Source organism: Takifugu rubripes, chromosome 4 (assembly GCF_901000725.2).
Source record: "Takifugu rubripes chromosome 4, fTakRub1.2, whole genome shotgun sequence".
Classification (NCBI taxonomy): domain Eukaryota; kingdom Metazoa; phylum Chordata; class Actinopteri; order Tetraodontiformes; family Tetraodontidae; genus Takifugu; species Takifugu rubripes.
Window position 1 is genome coordinate 7,428,484 of NC_042288.1, and position 16,720 is coordinate 7,445,203.

At 45.2% G+C, this 16,720-nt stretch overlaps 1 protein-coding gene across 2 annotated transcripts; it reads right to left on the minus strand.

Moving 5' to 3' along the window:
• Positions 1-7,315: 7,315 nt before the first annotated feature.
• b3gnt2b (UDP-GlcNAc:betaGal beta-1,3-N-acetylglucosaminyltransferase 2b) lies at positions 7,316-16,222 on the minus strand. 2 transcript variants are annotated; one of them, XM_003963806.3, is made up of 3 exons: positions 16,041-16,221; positions 12,761-12,832; positions 7,316-10,838 (listed from the first exon to the last, which is right to left on the minus strand). In XM_003963806.3, exon 3 carries the CDS (start codon positions 10,810-10,812, stop codon positions 9,619-9,621), a length of 1,194 nt encoding a protein of 397 aa, XP_003963855.1. In that variant the 5' UTR covers positions 10,813-10,838; positions 12,761-12,832; positions 16,041-16,221; the 3' UTR covers positions 7,316-9,618. The 2 variants fall into 2 exon arrangements, with proteins under 2 accessions (XP_003963855.1, XP_011601375.1); XM_011603073.2 differs by lacking the exon at positions 12,761-12,832 and having other exon boundaries at positions 16,041-16,222.
• Between the last annotated feature and the right edge of the window lie 498 nt (positions 16,223-16,720).

Below are 16,720 nucleotides of genomic sequence, written 5' to 3' on the forward strand. Positions count from 1 at the left end.
GGAGCCAAGATAGCCAAGTGTGACCACTGACACAAGAGCTTTAACATCCAGGACGCCGCTGTCTGGAGTTTGCATACGCAGAGAACATCGGTGGTCGTCTGCAGCGAAATATATGATTCGTTAGAGTTTTTTGGGATTGTTTTGGGCTCTGTAGATGTTCATTCAAATGGGAAAAGGTCATTTATGCAAATAAAATCCACCTTCCGCATCAGTTTTCACTCATCGCGTCGCCTTCAGCTTCCAGAGATGAGAGGGCCACGCTCTCAGATAAGCATCTTCTGTTTTGAATGCTGCCATCCTGCGTGCACGCCTGCAGCTTCAATCTCAGTCACAGGAAACCTCTGGGATGGATGTCAGATCTGCAGAAGGATGGAGGGTGTGGTCATTTTATTGCGGATTGATGTTAAAGCCACAACTGCAGTAAATGTGGATTTGAGATCTTGAACTGATTGACACTATGATCTTTTCCTGTGACCCGGCTGCGATGGCTGAGACAGATTCATTTCTGCATCATCAACAAGACAGCCAGCGTTCATCTGACTGTGACATGAGACACAGGTGTAATCCCACAAATATTCCAGAATGCAAGTTCACACCTGCAACGCGAGCGCTGCCAGGAGTCTTACTGGGAAACAATCATCATTTCTCAACTGAAATCGTCAAGACAAGAGGGAAACAACAATGGGACAGGAGAGAATTCTGGGAAAACATTTACACGGATTAAAATGTTTTCGAATCGGAGGATAATGTGACCTGGGCGTCGCCCTTTTCAGACTAAAATATTCAATATTTTCCAGAGGTGTCCACAATTTTGGTCACACATTAAGATTTATATGTGCAGAAAAAACAAAACAGGCAAAGCTAGAAACTGTATTTAAGATAGCTAATCTGTAATATTTGTATTTCCGACAGCATTACAGTCATCGTAGTGAAGATCTGCACACAGGCGACAGCTGGGTTTTCACAAACATTAAAGAAGACATAATTAGTCCACAGAGAGCAACCATGTCCAAAGAGACACAGGTGGGAGACATTCAGGACATTAGGTGAGGTGAGGGAAGATGGAAAGAGCATGGAGGGAGAGACCAAGCTATGTTCATCTGTGTTATTGCTCTGAAACTAGAGCTGAATCACTGTTTTTGTCTCAGCTGTGATTCATCTTTTCATGGAAAATGGATTACCTGTTGAGGCTCATCTGGGCTCTTATCAGATCTGATCAGAAATTAAATCCAGCAGCATGTTTGACTCTTTCTCAGGAGATTATGGCCTGCAGGCTGCTGATAGGGCGAGCCGGTAGATCACATTTCTATTTTGTGCTGACTGTGAGAGTGCCAGGGATGTTTCTGCTTCACAACAATGACAAAATTTACAGTTACACAAACAGTCCTGGTTTGAAATCCCAGTATCAGTTGAGTGCAGAGATTTATTTGAATGAGGAGTGAGGCAATCGTGTTCCCACAAAACCAGAGCTGAACAAACATAGATGCTCTTACTCACAGCTTGCATGGTAACAGAAGAGAAATGGATCGTTAATTAGCTTAGCTGACACACTGATAGTGAACAGGTAACGTTAGCCTGTTCATCCAGCAAACATTTTAACACCTCAGCTGAGCTGGGTGCTTGTGAATTCAACACATTGTCATTTTAATATCAAATGTATAACAGAAGATCACAGAGAGCCGCGTTGACCCCGGGGTCACATTTCTGTTAGAATCTGCCTGAGCTTCCAGGCTGTGCAACAGTACCAACCTCACTGAAAAAAAGGGGAAATAATTAAGGGAAAGGTGGAATATCTTTGATAAATACGGTAACAAAATCAAATTCCTGTCTTCTACTTCACACGGAACGAGGCGGAAAAAGTACAACCCGGAGACAGTGTCAGTGGATCAGCACTGCTGCGAGATCATTAGCGCTCAAATGTCAGCCAGAATCAGCTCTCTGAATGGACCGTTACAGTCCAGCACACAGGTCATTCACCAGTTCCTCTCCCCAAGAGACAACTCTCCACTTCCATTCACACGCAGTGGACAAAGACTAAATTAGTCCCTAGATGAGAGTCCTGGGGCTTTTTTGTAAAGCACTCAGGCGGGCTGAGAACAGAATGACTTCCTTGTGAGTTCCATCACCACCGGTGTAGATTAGACACTTCCGTCCGCCTGGTTAAATGGCTTGTTAATTAGCAGGCAGGTGGCATGATGAAGTCATTAAGGGAATTCACACAGGAAGTAATTAATCAATGCCACAGGGCCTGTTTGATTGTGCTAAATCAATGTTGCCTTTGGTTCCCTTCAGTGCTACTTGTTGGGGGGTTTTCCTTCTTGTGGAAGAGGAGCTGATTTGACTCCCTTGACTTTGTAACGTGATGATTTTCAACTGTTCCCACAGCAACGCCATTTCAGTCTGTCAATCTGTCAATTGGAGCAGCAAATATTGACTTAAAGATCAAGAGAGTGCAAAGACGTGCAATTTTCTGGATTTTGCTTTCACTTTTGTCAAAAATGATCCAAATGGTGCTAATGTGGTGTATTTGCTTGCATGTTATTATATATATATATTATAATGTTTTGATATGAAGATTGAAAGTGTCTTCTGGTTGCTTTTATTTGAAAATTATATGGCAGCCTAGTCGACATTTATAGAATCACGAAGAGAGCAAAAGCATGCAAATGTTGTAACTTAGTCAAGGGAGCAGGATTTCAGGCTGAAAATAAAACTGCCACAGCGGAAAGGGTTGACATTTTGACAAATATCTCACATTAACATCAGCTATTAGAGTCCTAATCTAAAAATGCATCCAGATGTGAGGACTTCGGTGGACAAAGAGGGTTTTTTTACTGGCTGTTACTTGCTTTTTGTCTTGCGCTGACTGTGACGGATGAGTGGTGGGTTTATTACCGGCTGTCAGATAACGCGTATGATGCAAGCAGCATTAAACTTTATGGATACTGTAGCTTGCATATATCTCCGGCTTTTGATTAAATAACTTATCTGGGTCAAATATTTGAGCTTCAACGCCATGGTTAGTGAGCAACAATGTTGACACTGATATTTTATGATGCTGAACAACAAAGCGCACAGCCAGCAGAGGCTAAAATGTGCTCATCTTTGGCGCCCAGCTCCCTCTGTCTCTCCTCACACAGTGAGATTGGCACAGGAATAATTGATTTGTCCTTGAGTTCAATATCAGCAGCTTTGCCACCTCCACCTCTGAAGCCTGGAGAGAGACCTGGAAGAGTAAATATTCCCAGTTCTCTTCCTGCAAGAACAATATTACCAAAAAACGATTAAATGGGACTAAAATGCTGAGTCCACTGTGGACCTGCAGGAGAAGAGGAAGTATCAAGTGTTAGTCAGTTTTCTCTTGATTAGGCTTGACGTGTAATTTAATGCAGAAATGTTCAGGAAAAGTATGAGGAAAAAGTGGAAAAGAGGAGGATCAAGAGGCAGCGGGAGTCTCGTGTGCTTCTTGGTTGCTCTCCAGGGTACCGCAGCTCCAGCCGGGCAACTCATTGCTTGCAGGTGTAATAACATGGACTGATCCAGGCAGGGTGGGGGGGTTCGCAGCAGCTCACAGAGGAGATAATTCTGCAGCCTCCCCGCCCCCCTGGATAACAGCAGCTCTGCTGACGTCTGCAGTAAGTGTGGAAAAAACGGCTCCTGCGTCCGTCTGTGCAGCATCTAGAACATCACGAATGACGCTGCAGCAACTCAGAAAGGAATCTGTGCTGTTCCATTTCTGCTTTAATGTTGGCTATCATGGTCTTCTGGACAGTAGAGGCCTAAACTCCACACTTTGAGCTGCAAATATCAAATGACCAAAATCTCTCCTTCAACTCACACATTAAATTAGTCTCTAGAAGTGCCTTTTTTCACCTGAGGAACATCACAAAGATCAGGAAACTACTGACGCGGTCTGATGCTGAAAAGTTAGTCCGTGCATTTGTTACTTCCAGGCTGGACTATTGTGATTCTTTATTATCAGGGTGTCCAAACAACAAGAAGCCTCCAGTTGATCCAAAATGCTGCAGCCAGAGTTCTGACAGGTATTGACAAAAGAGATCACATAACTCCTGTAATGGCGTCTCTTCATTGGCTGCCCATTAAATTTAGAATAATTTTTAAAACCCTTCTTTTGACCTACAAGGTCCTCAGAGGCCTAGCTCCATCCTACCTGGAGGAGCTAGTGACACCTTATCAGCCCAATAGACCGCTCCGCTCTCAGAATGCTGGTCTACTTGTGGTTCCCAGAGTCTCTAGGAGTAGAATGGGGGGCCGAGCATTTAGCTACCAGGCCCCCCTGCTATGGAACCAGCTCCCTGTCCAGGTACGGGAGGCTGACTCCATCTCTACTTTTAAAATTAGGCTTAAAACCTACCTCTTTGAAAGAGCTTATTATCACTGATTCTGTAGTTCCAGTTACTATCCTAGACAGAAAAACTATCATACTTAGGGGGTCGTCTAATTATAAGGTTAACATCTTAATTATGCTGCTATATCCCACCCCGTATCCATCTACAGGTATCGCTGCCTTCATAGCTGTATGCTGACCTACTGATCTCAGGTCTACCGGCAGTTTATTATAATTAATATAATTAATGTATCTCTATGATTTCTGCCTATTCTCTCCTCTACCTGTCTTCCCCCTTCTCCTCTCTCTCTACCCAGCCGGCCACCAGCCATCAGTCCCCCTACATGAGCCTGGTCCTGCTCAAGGTTTCTTCCTGTTAAAGGGGAGTTTTTCCTTGCCACTGTTGCTTGTTGGGGGTCAGGCCCTGGGATTCTGGAAAGTGCTTAGAAACAATTTTGATTGTAACAGATGCTATATAAATAAAGATCGATTGAAATATCAGGACATTGGTGATAATATTTAGCCGTGTAATAGAAAAGAGGAAAATACTCTTTATTGTGTCATTACACAAGACTGTACAATGAAATTCTGAGGCCAGGTGGAGAGTCAATGTCTATATAGCTACAGATCTCTGAAGGGAAATCTCCATGTTTAAGGTCTTCTGGATGCTGAACCATAACTGCTACCACTGCTCCTAATGGTGAGCATCTTAAATGGTACAAGTTCAATGTTCACTGCTCAGAAACACATATCTCTAACTTTAGGACAGAAATGGCACAATCCCTCTGAAGCAGCACTCTGATAGCCTTCTCTGGGAATTGAGCTTCCCGAGCACAGCAGGCAACAAATCAACGGAATTACATTCAAACGCCCTCAGTAACTCAATCAGAGTAATTCAATCCATTACTTCTCCAAACTGCTCTTTAAGTGAGTATAAAACAGTTTACCTGACAGATTAGCCAGGCAAAGCTGGCTCAAAAAGAAGTTTAAAGCTTCACTTTATGTCAACAAGGCCTATTCTGAGGGACTTAATAATTTCCAGAGTGAAGATTTTAATTTATATTTCTTAATATCTTTGGTCCAGATGCTGGCTCGCTCATCTCCGCCCCCTTGTGGCATGATCATATAGAGAAGTCTGCAACTATGGCTGAATGTCCTCTCAAGGATTTACCACCATTTCTGATGTAAACCGTGGCTCTTTGTTATATTTGAGCTGGTTTATTGTTGGAATTCTTTAAATCCACCGTCACTGTTAGATGGGTCTTTGTACTCGTGCATTCTCTTTTTCCTTCCATCTGGGTGATGATTTGGACGTTTTCACTGGCATTTCTCCATGTTTCTGGGACGTTTTATTCCCTCATCTCATCATTTTCCCCTCCAAACCATGCAGGGAATCTGAGTGAAATTTCCTTCCTCAGTGTCTGGAAAAAGACCTGTGGTGCTTTCATTAAAACCAGGAGCTGGATCATCCATCAGGTCTCTGAACCTTCAGGACCCGCTTCCTCCGTCCGTTGGACAGAAAGTACTCCCCACCATCCCACCCCCGCATTGGTGCACAAAACTCACCCAGCAAGATGCCATTTTACCACAAAGCTGGAAAAACCCGCAGATTGTGATCACAGAGTTGACTCATTCCTCCATGATACCGGGGCCACTATATGTTCCCAGGGTCCGAATCTCAGCGTTGTTCTTCCTCCCAGTAAATGAACTTATTTTCTTCAGAAATGTCAAGGACGTGATTGAAAAAACAACAACTCTTTAAAGCGCCTTTGACAGTCTTTAGATCATCTGTGTGCGTCGGTAATGACTGTAATTTGATACTCCCCCGTCAGTGTTTCCTCTGAGTCTACGCATTTCCTTCAACGGCCTACAGGGGGCGCGGGGCTCAACACGACTCTTCAATCTGAGAGACGGAGACAGAGAGACAGTGGGACGGAGGGAGAGAGGGAGAGGGGGGAAGAGGATGAGAGAGCTTTCCGGGATCTCTGCTTTATGCTTTTCTGTTTCCTGGCAGCCTGGTGACGATGATAATGATGATGATGATGATGATAACAACCATGATGACCTCATCCTCGAGTCAGGATGTGGTCCGCGTTGCCCTGCATTTGAAGTTCACCCTCAGATAAACAAAGACTGACGATTTAGTCTTCTGCCATTTGTGTTAACTACATTATTTCTAAATGTCTGGGAAATGCTTCCATGAGGATCATCCCCGTTCAAATCATTTGCAACTTGCGAAGTGGAGCCGATTTGACTGTTTTTTTCCAGCGTTCCTGGAGCAGAAGAACGTGAAACACACCCAGATCTCACATGTGAAAGGCGGCGTCACTTAAACAGGATATCAGGACCGGATGTGGCACAAGAAAGAATGCTTCAAAGTTGTCAAAACTAGGATTTCTGAGAATAAATGTATAGAGACAGGATGTAACGGGGGAAAAGGAAAAAGGGCGGGGGGTAATCAAAAATGCACACCAAAAACCCATAACATGCGCATACACACCGCCCTGCACACCCCCCGCCCTATTCGGCAACCACCACATGATGACTGTCGCTGTGCTTAGAATAGCGTCGTCATGACAACCGAGTCCCATGTTAGCTTTATGGAGGGTAAACACCCTGGAGACAAGACGAGTCGCCTGTCTGCAGACATGTTTGTGTCACTTTAACAGACCCCTCCCATGGCTACAGATGTGTTTGCCTCTTCCTGCAGTCTCTCAATTAATGTGTTCGTATTTTTAAACAGGATATTCCAAAGTTCCCGTTTCCTGAATGAGGCATCCCTGACAAATCCACATCCTCTTTGGGGATCAATAAAATAGTTTTGAGTCAGAGGAAATATTTCAGAGCTGCTGCCCCCTGCCGTTAGGCTCTGTCATTGCACCACTTAGATGTTTGATCTTAAATATGAGATTTCCCATTAAGTGATGCAAACATCACTTATGCTTGCGACAAAAACACAAGAGGAATATACAAAAGGACAATATGCTTTTATTGAGACAAACCATTAAAAGGGTGATCACAGTTCACATGCTTGCAGAAGCTTAATGACCAGACAACAAACACGAACATCAGGCACACATTTGGTTAAATCTGATGAGTGCATCTGTAGGTCACGGTGGGGGTGTGTGAGTGTACAGAATTATTGGATTTAAACAGCTTAATACAACATTTAAAACTTTTAGATACTGCAGCCAATCATTGGATTTCAAACACAAGACAGTAGCAGTGAAAATGTTCAGCCTACGTCACACGACAACTTCTTTCACTCAATTTCATTCTAATTTTCCAGCTGCTTGGTGGCCGTATAAATTAGAGCCTATTTATTTTGCTTTTTTTTAAGAAAATAAACAAAACAGTTCATAAGAACGCAGATGAGAACAATATTAATCCATAGTAACAATTATTAAAGTAAGTGTCTTGTAAAAATTTTCAAGTAACCAACAAATTTGTTTAAAATTTAGTGAAGATGATTTTTTTCAATGCTCCGAAATAATTTAATAATCTACATTCAACTCCTAAACGTATAATCTGACACATAATTCACACTTTTTTTCTCCCACAAAATCAGCCACTTGAAACACTTCACACCATGACACTGATGAAGGCACGTTAGAAGATACGTTGATGTGACAAAAAAACTCATAGATTAAAAATAAATAGAGTAGAGTTCACCAGCCTGGTCAGCAGGGGGAGCTCTAACAGAGACAGAGAAGCCTGGCCCTTCGGTTGGATTATGCAGCCAACCGGGTCCAGTGTCACCTGGGTAATGACAGACATTCCTGGGGAGGTTTGTTCAGAAATAACCCCTCACAAAGCGGGAACAACACGCAAAAAGTGTGCAAAAAGCTGTACAGTAGTGAGCTGAAACGCGACAATTTAAAATAAAAATGTAATCCAGCATATTACACCTTCATCAACAAAGTGATTCAAGAAGGAATTAAAGCACATTATTACTGAGCAAGTCCTTGATTTTTTTTTATTTTTTATGGCTGTCTCCAAAATTTCAGGCTACATGAAAGGGAAACTTTATCACTGTGAACATTGCAAAAGTGATCAAGTAAAACTGAGGTGGCTCCGGCGTCTAATCCGGCCTGGTTTTCAGCACTGATGTCACAGTAAAGCATTCAACAGCAGTCAGTGAGTCACCCGATCAGGATCAGGTGTTTCAGACATCTCCAGCAGCTTGAAATGGCAGTTTGCAAAATGCACTTTGGGTCGAAAGAAGCCGCCTGTTTTTCTTTGAGTGTGAAATCAGAACCTGAATTAAACAGCATTTGGATTTCTCCGCCAACAGCAAAGCTGGGCTCAGACCTGCTGAGCAAGCTAAAATTCTATTAATTCTGTTCCCTGATAGCAAAGCACAGTGGATATTTGCTCTGCGTCAATGGATATTTATGGATTGATGGATATTTATACATATAAAAATAAAATCAAAGAAACAGCAAAAGCAAAAACAAGGATGACAAACAGAGAGGCGCGGAAAGAAAGAGTGCAAAGAACCTTTAAAGAATTATCCCCACGACTGAACAAACGGCACGTAAATTATTAACTCAACAGAAAAATCCTTGCGACAAGTCTTTCTGACCAAGTTTAAACTGGAGCAAGTCACAAATAAATACTCAAGGGAGTGTGGATGGGAACAGCAGCACAAACTGAGCCTCCAGCGCCGATTACTGGGAAATGTTCAAACAGGAAGTTTCAACCGAGCAGCAGCAAAGTGTTGCACATGAAAACCCACAGCTTAGTTCAAAGAAGTGAAATAACAGACCTTCGCGCTCGGGTAGGCTTGGGGAGGTCGCCCGTACGCACCGTTGTGTTTCTATCGGACGTGATACCTGGAAGGGACACGTCTTAACTCAAAACCCTTCACCCAACAAGAATCCCACACAGACAAATCCCAGTTTTCAGTCAACTACTTCAGATAATACAGCATTGAGGCGCTCCATCACAGAGCTGACACACAGTGTTAAAGCATTTAAAAGGCCTTATAAATAGTTACCATATAAATACGTGTACGCACAGACAGGCATCATCACTTATGAAGCTTGTTCAACAGCAGGGTCAGCTGACATGGGGTCATAATACTATGGCGGCCGTTCCGAACCATGTGCCCTTTCCTTCTTACTTAGAGGTCAAGCGCATCACCTCCTCCACCTGATGCTCCGAGCTGCCAATTTTCTAATGGCAACCCTGCTCAAACTCAAATATTTGGAACATTGAGGGAACGCCTGCGGTCTGTGGTCCCGTAACCTGGCCGCTCGCTGAGCCGGTCACTGGCAGTCCAGGTCAGGGGTGTTGAGCCAGTCCCAGATCTGGATCATCTCCTGCGGCGTCCTTGGGTGGACCAGCATCAAACTCTTGTAGGCACAGGGGTTGGACCTGTACTTCTCCTCGATATTAAATGTCCTGAAGCCCTTGTTCTTCTCGGGGGCCAGTCCGAGCTTCTTAAGACACATGCCCGTGTAGACGTCATCTATCGGGTAGAGCGCTACCTGTTGCGTTGCGTTGTGCAAACGTGCAGCGATGTCCCCAGAATAAAGATACCCGCCTCCACCCGCGTACGGAGGATACGTCCCGATGTACATGCTCTCCGGGATGAAATACTTGAGCTTTTTGTCTCTATGCGGACCTGCGTTGGTTATCACGTCCCCCACGAACAGATCCTTGGCTTTAGACTCCGACAGCCCCTTGAGGAAGTCCAAGATGCGGTAGGTGTTAACAAAGACGTCATCGTCCCCTTTAAAGATGAAGCGGGCGCCAGAGCAGCGGGTCTGGATCCAGTCTAGGAACAGAACTTCCTTGACAGTCAAATTGAAGAAAGAATCTCTGTAATCCCACTGGATTATGTCTTTATGGTGGATGCTCTCAAAATGCAGCATCTCGGAGAGATCTGGGAAATAGTCCTGCAGCGTGGCGTTGCCGAGCAGGAAGATGGTGACTATCGTCTGATTGGCTAGCACGCCTGCCCTACCCCAAGACTGACGAATGGCCTGGCGCCGGTCGAAGTGCGGCGCCAGCGATTTGATGGCGAGGAGCAGGAACGGTGGCTTCTTGCAGATGTCAGGCTGGTCCACCGTGATGGGGTAAGACCGGCAGCGCATGTAGAGCAGAAAGTCCTTGAAGCGCTGCGGTAGGGAATTATAGTCTTTCACTTGAGTAGTCACCCTAAAGTCAGGCTCGCAGGGGTCAGAGGTCAAACGGGTCTCATTGACCCAGTCAGGCATGTCACTGGTGCTGAAATTGGCTCCAAGGACTGGATTGTTCAGAAGATCCAGAACCTGCTGCTGGAGGTTCCAGTAAGCCGGGCTTGGACTCATTTTGGTCCAGAAGGGTTTGGAAGGAATTCGGATCTTATGGCGTCCGGACTTGTTGTTGCTGCTGTGTCGGGAGACAATGAAGAAGATGAAGAGGTTGACCATCATCACCGTCACCACAAGCTTCAGCCTCCTCCGCGTCAGCGCCATGACAGGGTTCCTGCACCCTTCAGCACCTGATGGAGCAGAGAAACAACCACATGAAAAAGGACATTAAAGCGCTTATTATCACTCAACTGGAACTTCCTGTCTAGTCTCGGATGAAGATTCTGTCCTGGACACAACATTCAATGTCTGATTATTGCGTAAATGATAAAGTATCTAAAAAGGTCCGGACAGAACGGCTGCTCTCGTAAATCTCGTAAAAACACTTAGTTGAGGAAAGACCGTCAGATTTGATAGCGACAGTCACATCAGTGTTTTTGGAGATAAACAGATAAAAATGAATGCAAATCAAACAGACGCCGATGGACACGCGGTTATTTCAGCAGAGCAGCTTGATTAACTCGGAGTCTCTGGAGATGGATAATCGAACGGTGACTGATGTGATGAAGCCAAACCGAAACAATGAACAAGCATAAACAATGGGAACCAGTGGACCTACAGGCAGAGACGTTCTTTCCACCACTAAAAAATAAAAAAAGAATATATACATCCGTTCGAAAGAGCAAACTAAATTTAGAAAGGAAAACGGCTTGAGTTTCGCTGTGTTTATCTTCCCTTGCACTGTTGCCCCTTTACTTTCTGCTTCTGTATCATGTTGCTCTCCTAGCAACAACACTGAGGTGCTGTCGGCCCGTCCGCTCTCCCATCGCCGGCCCCTTTTTTCACCCGCCCCTCCCAGCCCCTGTCGTCTTGTTTTGATTTTATTACCAGCTTTCTTTTTATCAAAACTGGAAGAAAAAAACACTCCGAAACATCAGGACGACACGTAATCCTGCAGGGAGATCGGTTTCCTGTTGCAGGGATGGAAGGACTAGCTTGACTGTTCAGGCTCAGTTCTTCATGCATTAATAATTAAACTTTCCAGTCATCTGCCAATGCTATATAAACAACCCAAAAAGAGACTTCTGGCAAACGCGGGGAAAAGCTAGAGATTCCGTACTTGGACGGACCCGCTCTTCCTGTTGACACTGATTGTCTATGTGGGGGTTTCAAGCAAGATGCCCTTAATGATTAAACGCAGCATATAGAGCGAGATGGAGAGCACACACAGGCGATAAAGAGCAGGAATGTGTCAACATCACGCTTCATGATGGAAAAAACCCAAGCTAGCACAGACGGATAGAGTCTTTAACATTTATCTTAACATTTTCCCCGTCACCAAAGCAGACAGGAAACCAGACTGGGGTCAGGGGGTCACGTTCAGTCACGTTCCCACTTTCATCTGGCTCAGACGAGACCAAACAGTTAAAGAAATGCAAATCATGCATGATGGTGGGTAGTGATGGTTTGGTTTCTGTGACTAATCTGTGAAGAGATCGATGATGGGGGCAATTACAGAAGCGCGTCAAACGCGGCATCATATGACCTTTTACCCGCCGGTCAACCCGATGCCCCGGATCTTTGCACAAGCAGGGACGACAATTGCGAAAATAAGATAACTGACAATAAAATTATTATAATGGATTTTATTATACCAACGACTTCTTTGGTTTACTTGATTTCAGGTTCTTTTTGCAGAGCAACGGGCGGAGCCGCTCAGATCCAGAGCAGACAGCATGATGGACTTTGGTTTTTAGCACACACAGACAATAGCTGCCAGCAGCTCACCAGATGGTGTCGGGTGGTTCGACCACTTTGGTTTTCACCAGAAATCATGGGGAAAACCCCCTCCAACAGAACCAGAGCAGCAGAAAACACCCACAAACCCCAAACTCTGAGTTTTCAGATTAAGCTCCACCGTTTCCTGGTTTGGACTTTGAACCAAAAGTGCAGCATAAACAACAAAGCACAAGAAGCTTAAATGGAAAAGCTTGGGGTATGAATCGGTTCCACTCTGTTTGCGGACACAGATATGGACAGCAATGCACAGACCAGCGCAGCCATCTCAACAGCTCCCCTTCCTACAGGTGCAGGTGAGTGACCGGGAGCTTACCTGTGCAGGTCAAGGCGCCCGTAGCTCGTGTTGTCTTTGTGCCAACCTGCAGCTCCCTTACCCATCCTCCATCTGTTGATTGAGTGACAGCCAATAAGGAGGAGGGGGCAGTGGAGGTTGGGGGGGGGGGGGGGGGGTGAAAAGAAAGAGAGCAGAGTCAATGGAGGATAAACCTCAACACAGAGGGGCAGCGAGAAATGAAGCAAATATCAAATGTTTGCTCATGACAGTGTAACGCACCATGTGGTAAATAATTAAGGCACTGGTACTGCTGGTTGGATTTGACAGTGCAATTATCTCACCTTACTGATGTTCTATTTATGACGCAACCCTGAAATAAGTCAGAACAGCATTCCATTTCGGCTTTTTAACGGTGCCTTGTGCAACACATGACACGTTAAGCAAAGTCCATGCTAACTTAGCTATGCAGCGGCAGACCACTCCAGGCACCACGTGCAGGAACTACACAGATGGTACCTGTGGGCACGCTCGACTCTGGTCAGAGGACTATATGAGGATGTTACACCATGGGGGAATGCGGGGGCCATTGTCACGTGGTTCATAGTAGCAGCACCATAAATAGACAGGGTTGGCGACAGAGCTGTCTGAAGTAGAGTCTGCGTACCAAATACCCAGAGCTGATGCTAAAGCGTTAAAGGTCCCACATTAGTGATTGTGCTTCATCTCGGCCACGAGGTGGACTGAAGGCTTGCAGGATTTCATTCCTAACAACAATTTGAGGCTTTTTCTGAGGGGATAAAATAAGTGACCTAAGGGGAAGGGTTAATTACCTGAAGATGAATTGATGATTGTCAAAACCAAAAGCTGCATCTAAGGGGCCAGCAGCCTTCAGCACTTGACAGCTCAAACTCGGCCTTCTGGGTTTTTTTCCGACACATTGAAACACACGGCAACACCCGAAATAGAAAAGAATTTCTAATTATCAACAAATACTTGTCACTCGCCCTCCACAATCTAAAGGTCAGCGATTCTACAGAGCGACCGGTCACTCTACACTCAGTGTAATCTAAACCTACAGCAGTAGTTTATCATGTTAATGAGTCACCACGTTTAATAACAGCTAAGAACTAAGAGTATAGACGAATAATTATAGAATTCATATCAACTACCACCTAACTCCTTGCTGTATTATAAGTACTATATTACGACATGAAGCAGTAAGCTGAAAACACGCAGCCCAGCGTCAAAACAGGAAACTGATGCACTTCAAGCATCTTTCACTGAATCACAGAAAGAAAAAAATGAGAGACCACTTTAAGATAATCAGATGGCACATTCCAGATGTGTGAAACCTGCTATGCCAAGTGGGGAAATGCAAATGTTTCCATAGAACTGGTCCCAGGTCAGGGTTTTCAGGAAATCCACACAAAGTCTCAGTTTTGAGAAGAGCATCAGAGTAGATGGTTTATTTTAAATCATGTTGGCTAACATACGGGGTAATTCCATTATTGGGCTGGAAATTAACTGGATGGGGAGCAGCGTAGATACACACTGCTGGGAACAGTAAAAAACAAAAAACAGCTTTATGACCAAACTGGTAAATGAATAAATAACTGTAACTGATTGAGTGGAAGAGGCACTGGGAATGGACCTGTACAGCTTGTCAAATAACAGAGGAGCTGATAACCGGCGGCAGCCTCAAAGGAATTACTGGTATATAATAATAGACACAATTTTAAACAATGCAGCCTCAGATTTCGGGCTGCGAGGAAGCCCGCTTGCTAAACTCTAAAGTTTGATTTTGAGTGAAAATCATTTTTAAGGAAACAGTTCTGGTGTTCCGGCCATGTTTTTTTTGCATAACAGTTACAAACCTTATTTCTCCATGACAAAAGGGAACCAGTTGAGCAAGAAAATGTGAAAACGTCAATGGCTGTTGCAAATATACGTATATATATATATATATATATATATATATATATACACACACCATCTCCCCTGACTTCACATAGGGAGGATTTACGGGTCAACCGGAATGAAACGAACGCTGCGATTGGGTCAGGACGGTGCCTTCATTAGCAGCAGCCCCCCGGGCATTTCCAGGTCTGCTAAAATTACCGACCTGGATCGAAAGTAGCTGGTGAAGTGTGTGGATTCCTTTCAATTTGTACAAACCTGCACAGGACCATGCCTGGATTTCTCCACGGCCTTAATACAAATGTTTCTTTTGACAAAAAAAGGCGTGTCGTGTCGTGATGACTCACAAACCGCATTATCCTTCTTTCCAAAGCACTCCACATGCACAGGCATCAACCCTGATGCAGAGTAAACAAATTAACCACATCCGAATAGTCAGAGGAATGAAATGGAGCCATTACCAAGATTAAAACCGGACCGGCTCGCAAGAAAGCTTTGCTGATCGAGACCCTGTGAATCAGCAATGCTGCTTATTATTGGAGTTATGGACAAGTGGAACCAGACAGACAGCTGCAGCATGTTCAGGCTCAAAAGTCGGTGGGTAAAAGCTTCTCCATCCCCATTTTTTTCCCTGCACATGATCACAGGACAGAAACCTGCAGCAGCGGAGTAGATTAGGGCAACAAATCCACTGTGTACTTTGGACTTTTCTCTCCCAACACATATGACACCACCTCGTCTGTGGACAGACGCGTGTAAATATGTGGAAATAAAGGACACGAGAGTATAAAACAGACAGAACAGGCAGAACAGGCCCGGAATCCTCCATTATCTCCCCCAAATATTGATTTAAGGCGAGTGGATGGTGCCAAGACCTCCAGAGACAGTTTGTGTCACTGTGTTGAATCATTTACCAAAGGTGATCAGGTCCGATCCAAATTTGTGTGTGTGCGTGTGTGTGTGTGTTGGGGGGGGGGGATTATATTTGTACTTTCATCTGAAACAGGCAGAAACAAGCCTCGACAGTGACGCTACTGAAATCCGAGGAATGTTTGACATAAGAGCAGAATACGGGTGATTAAATTCACATGGTACCACCAACTTTAATCCCTTTTAGCCCCTCGGTTGTTGCGCTAACTGATCTAATATGGAGTTCCCACGCAGAACTTTAGTTAGCCGGTTTAGTAGTCATTTCCTTGCTTTAACCCCAACAGTTTGAGTCACTTCAGCAGCCTCGCTTTTAGTTTCCATATGGTCTGCGCGCTCCGGCGCCGCTGGGGCGGCCGAACACTGGCCGATGGTGGCGGCTGAGAGGTGCCTCTCACCGGCGTCGCTGCTGACATTAACGGTGCAACCCTTGCGTAAAACCACGTTTCCCCCTGCTTTGGGTGTGTGCGCTCACCTGACTGCAGGCGTCCCTGTTAATCCAAAGTGGCTCCAGCAGCAGGCGACGACTTGTGACCATCCATGTGTGTCGGCTCCGGCGGGTACACGTCGTCCTCCCTCCGGGGATCGCTGTTGTTTTCGGTCCGCCGACGACCGCCGGAGTCTTCTTACAGCGGAGCCGTGATGCTGTCCTGGGCGGGGCGACGCGTGCGCGCGCGCGCGCGCCCCCCCACACGCGCAGATATTTGCGCGCGCACACTGTGATGTCAGAGAGCAGGTGGTCACTCTAAATCAGGAGGTTCCTGAAGCTCCAGAGCCTCAGGTTTGATGGCAGACCAAGGAGGACCTTGATCCCGACCTGCTGGGCTTCCTGCCCCGGTCCCAGGTGGACCTGCCCCGGTCCCAGGTGGACCTGCCCCTTGTTGACCTGCCTCATCTACTGATGCCAACAGAACATGATGATTCATCCCTCAGTTCTTAGCTGATGTTACAGGTTCTGTTGTTTTTTGTTTTGGTGTAAATGTTAAATGGAGCTTCTGAGAGCGACTGTAACTCCTCCGGGTCTTCCAAGCATGGCCGTCACAACCTAGCAACGAATTTTGGAAATGATCGGTGATGTCTGTCCTTCAGTGAGCTCCACTGTTTAACCCCCATCTGTCGACCTCCTGGGATGGATTAATGCAGTTTGTAGTGAGC

What these genes read in the sequence shown, in the direction of transcription:
- b3gnt2b (XM_011603073.2), bottom strand. Translation starts at nt 10,812, where the DNA reads ATGGCGCTGACGCGGAGGAGGCTGAAGCTTGTGGTGACGGTGATGATG.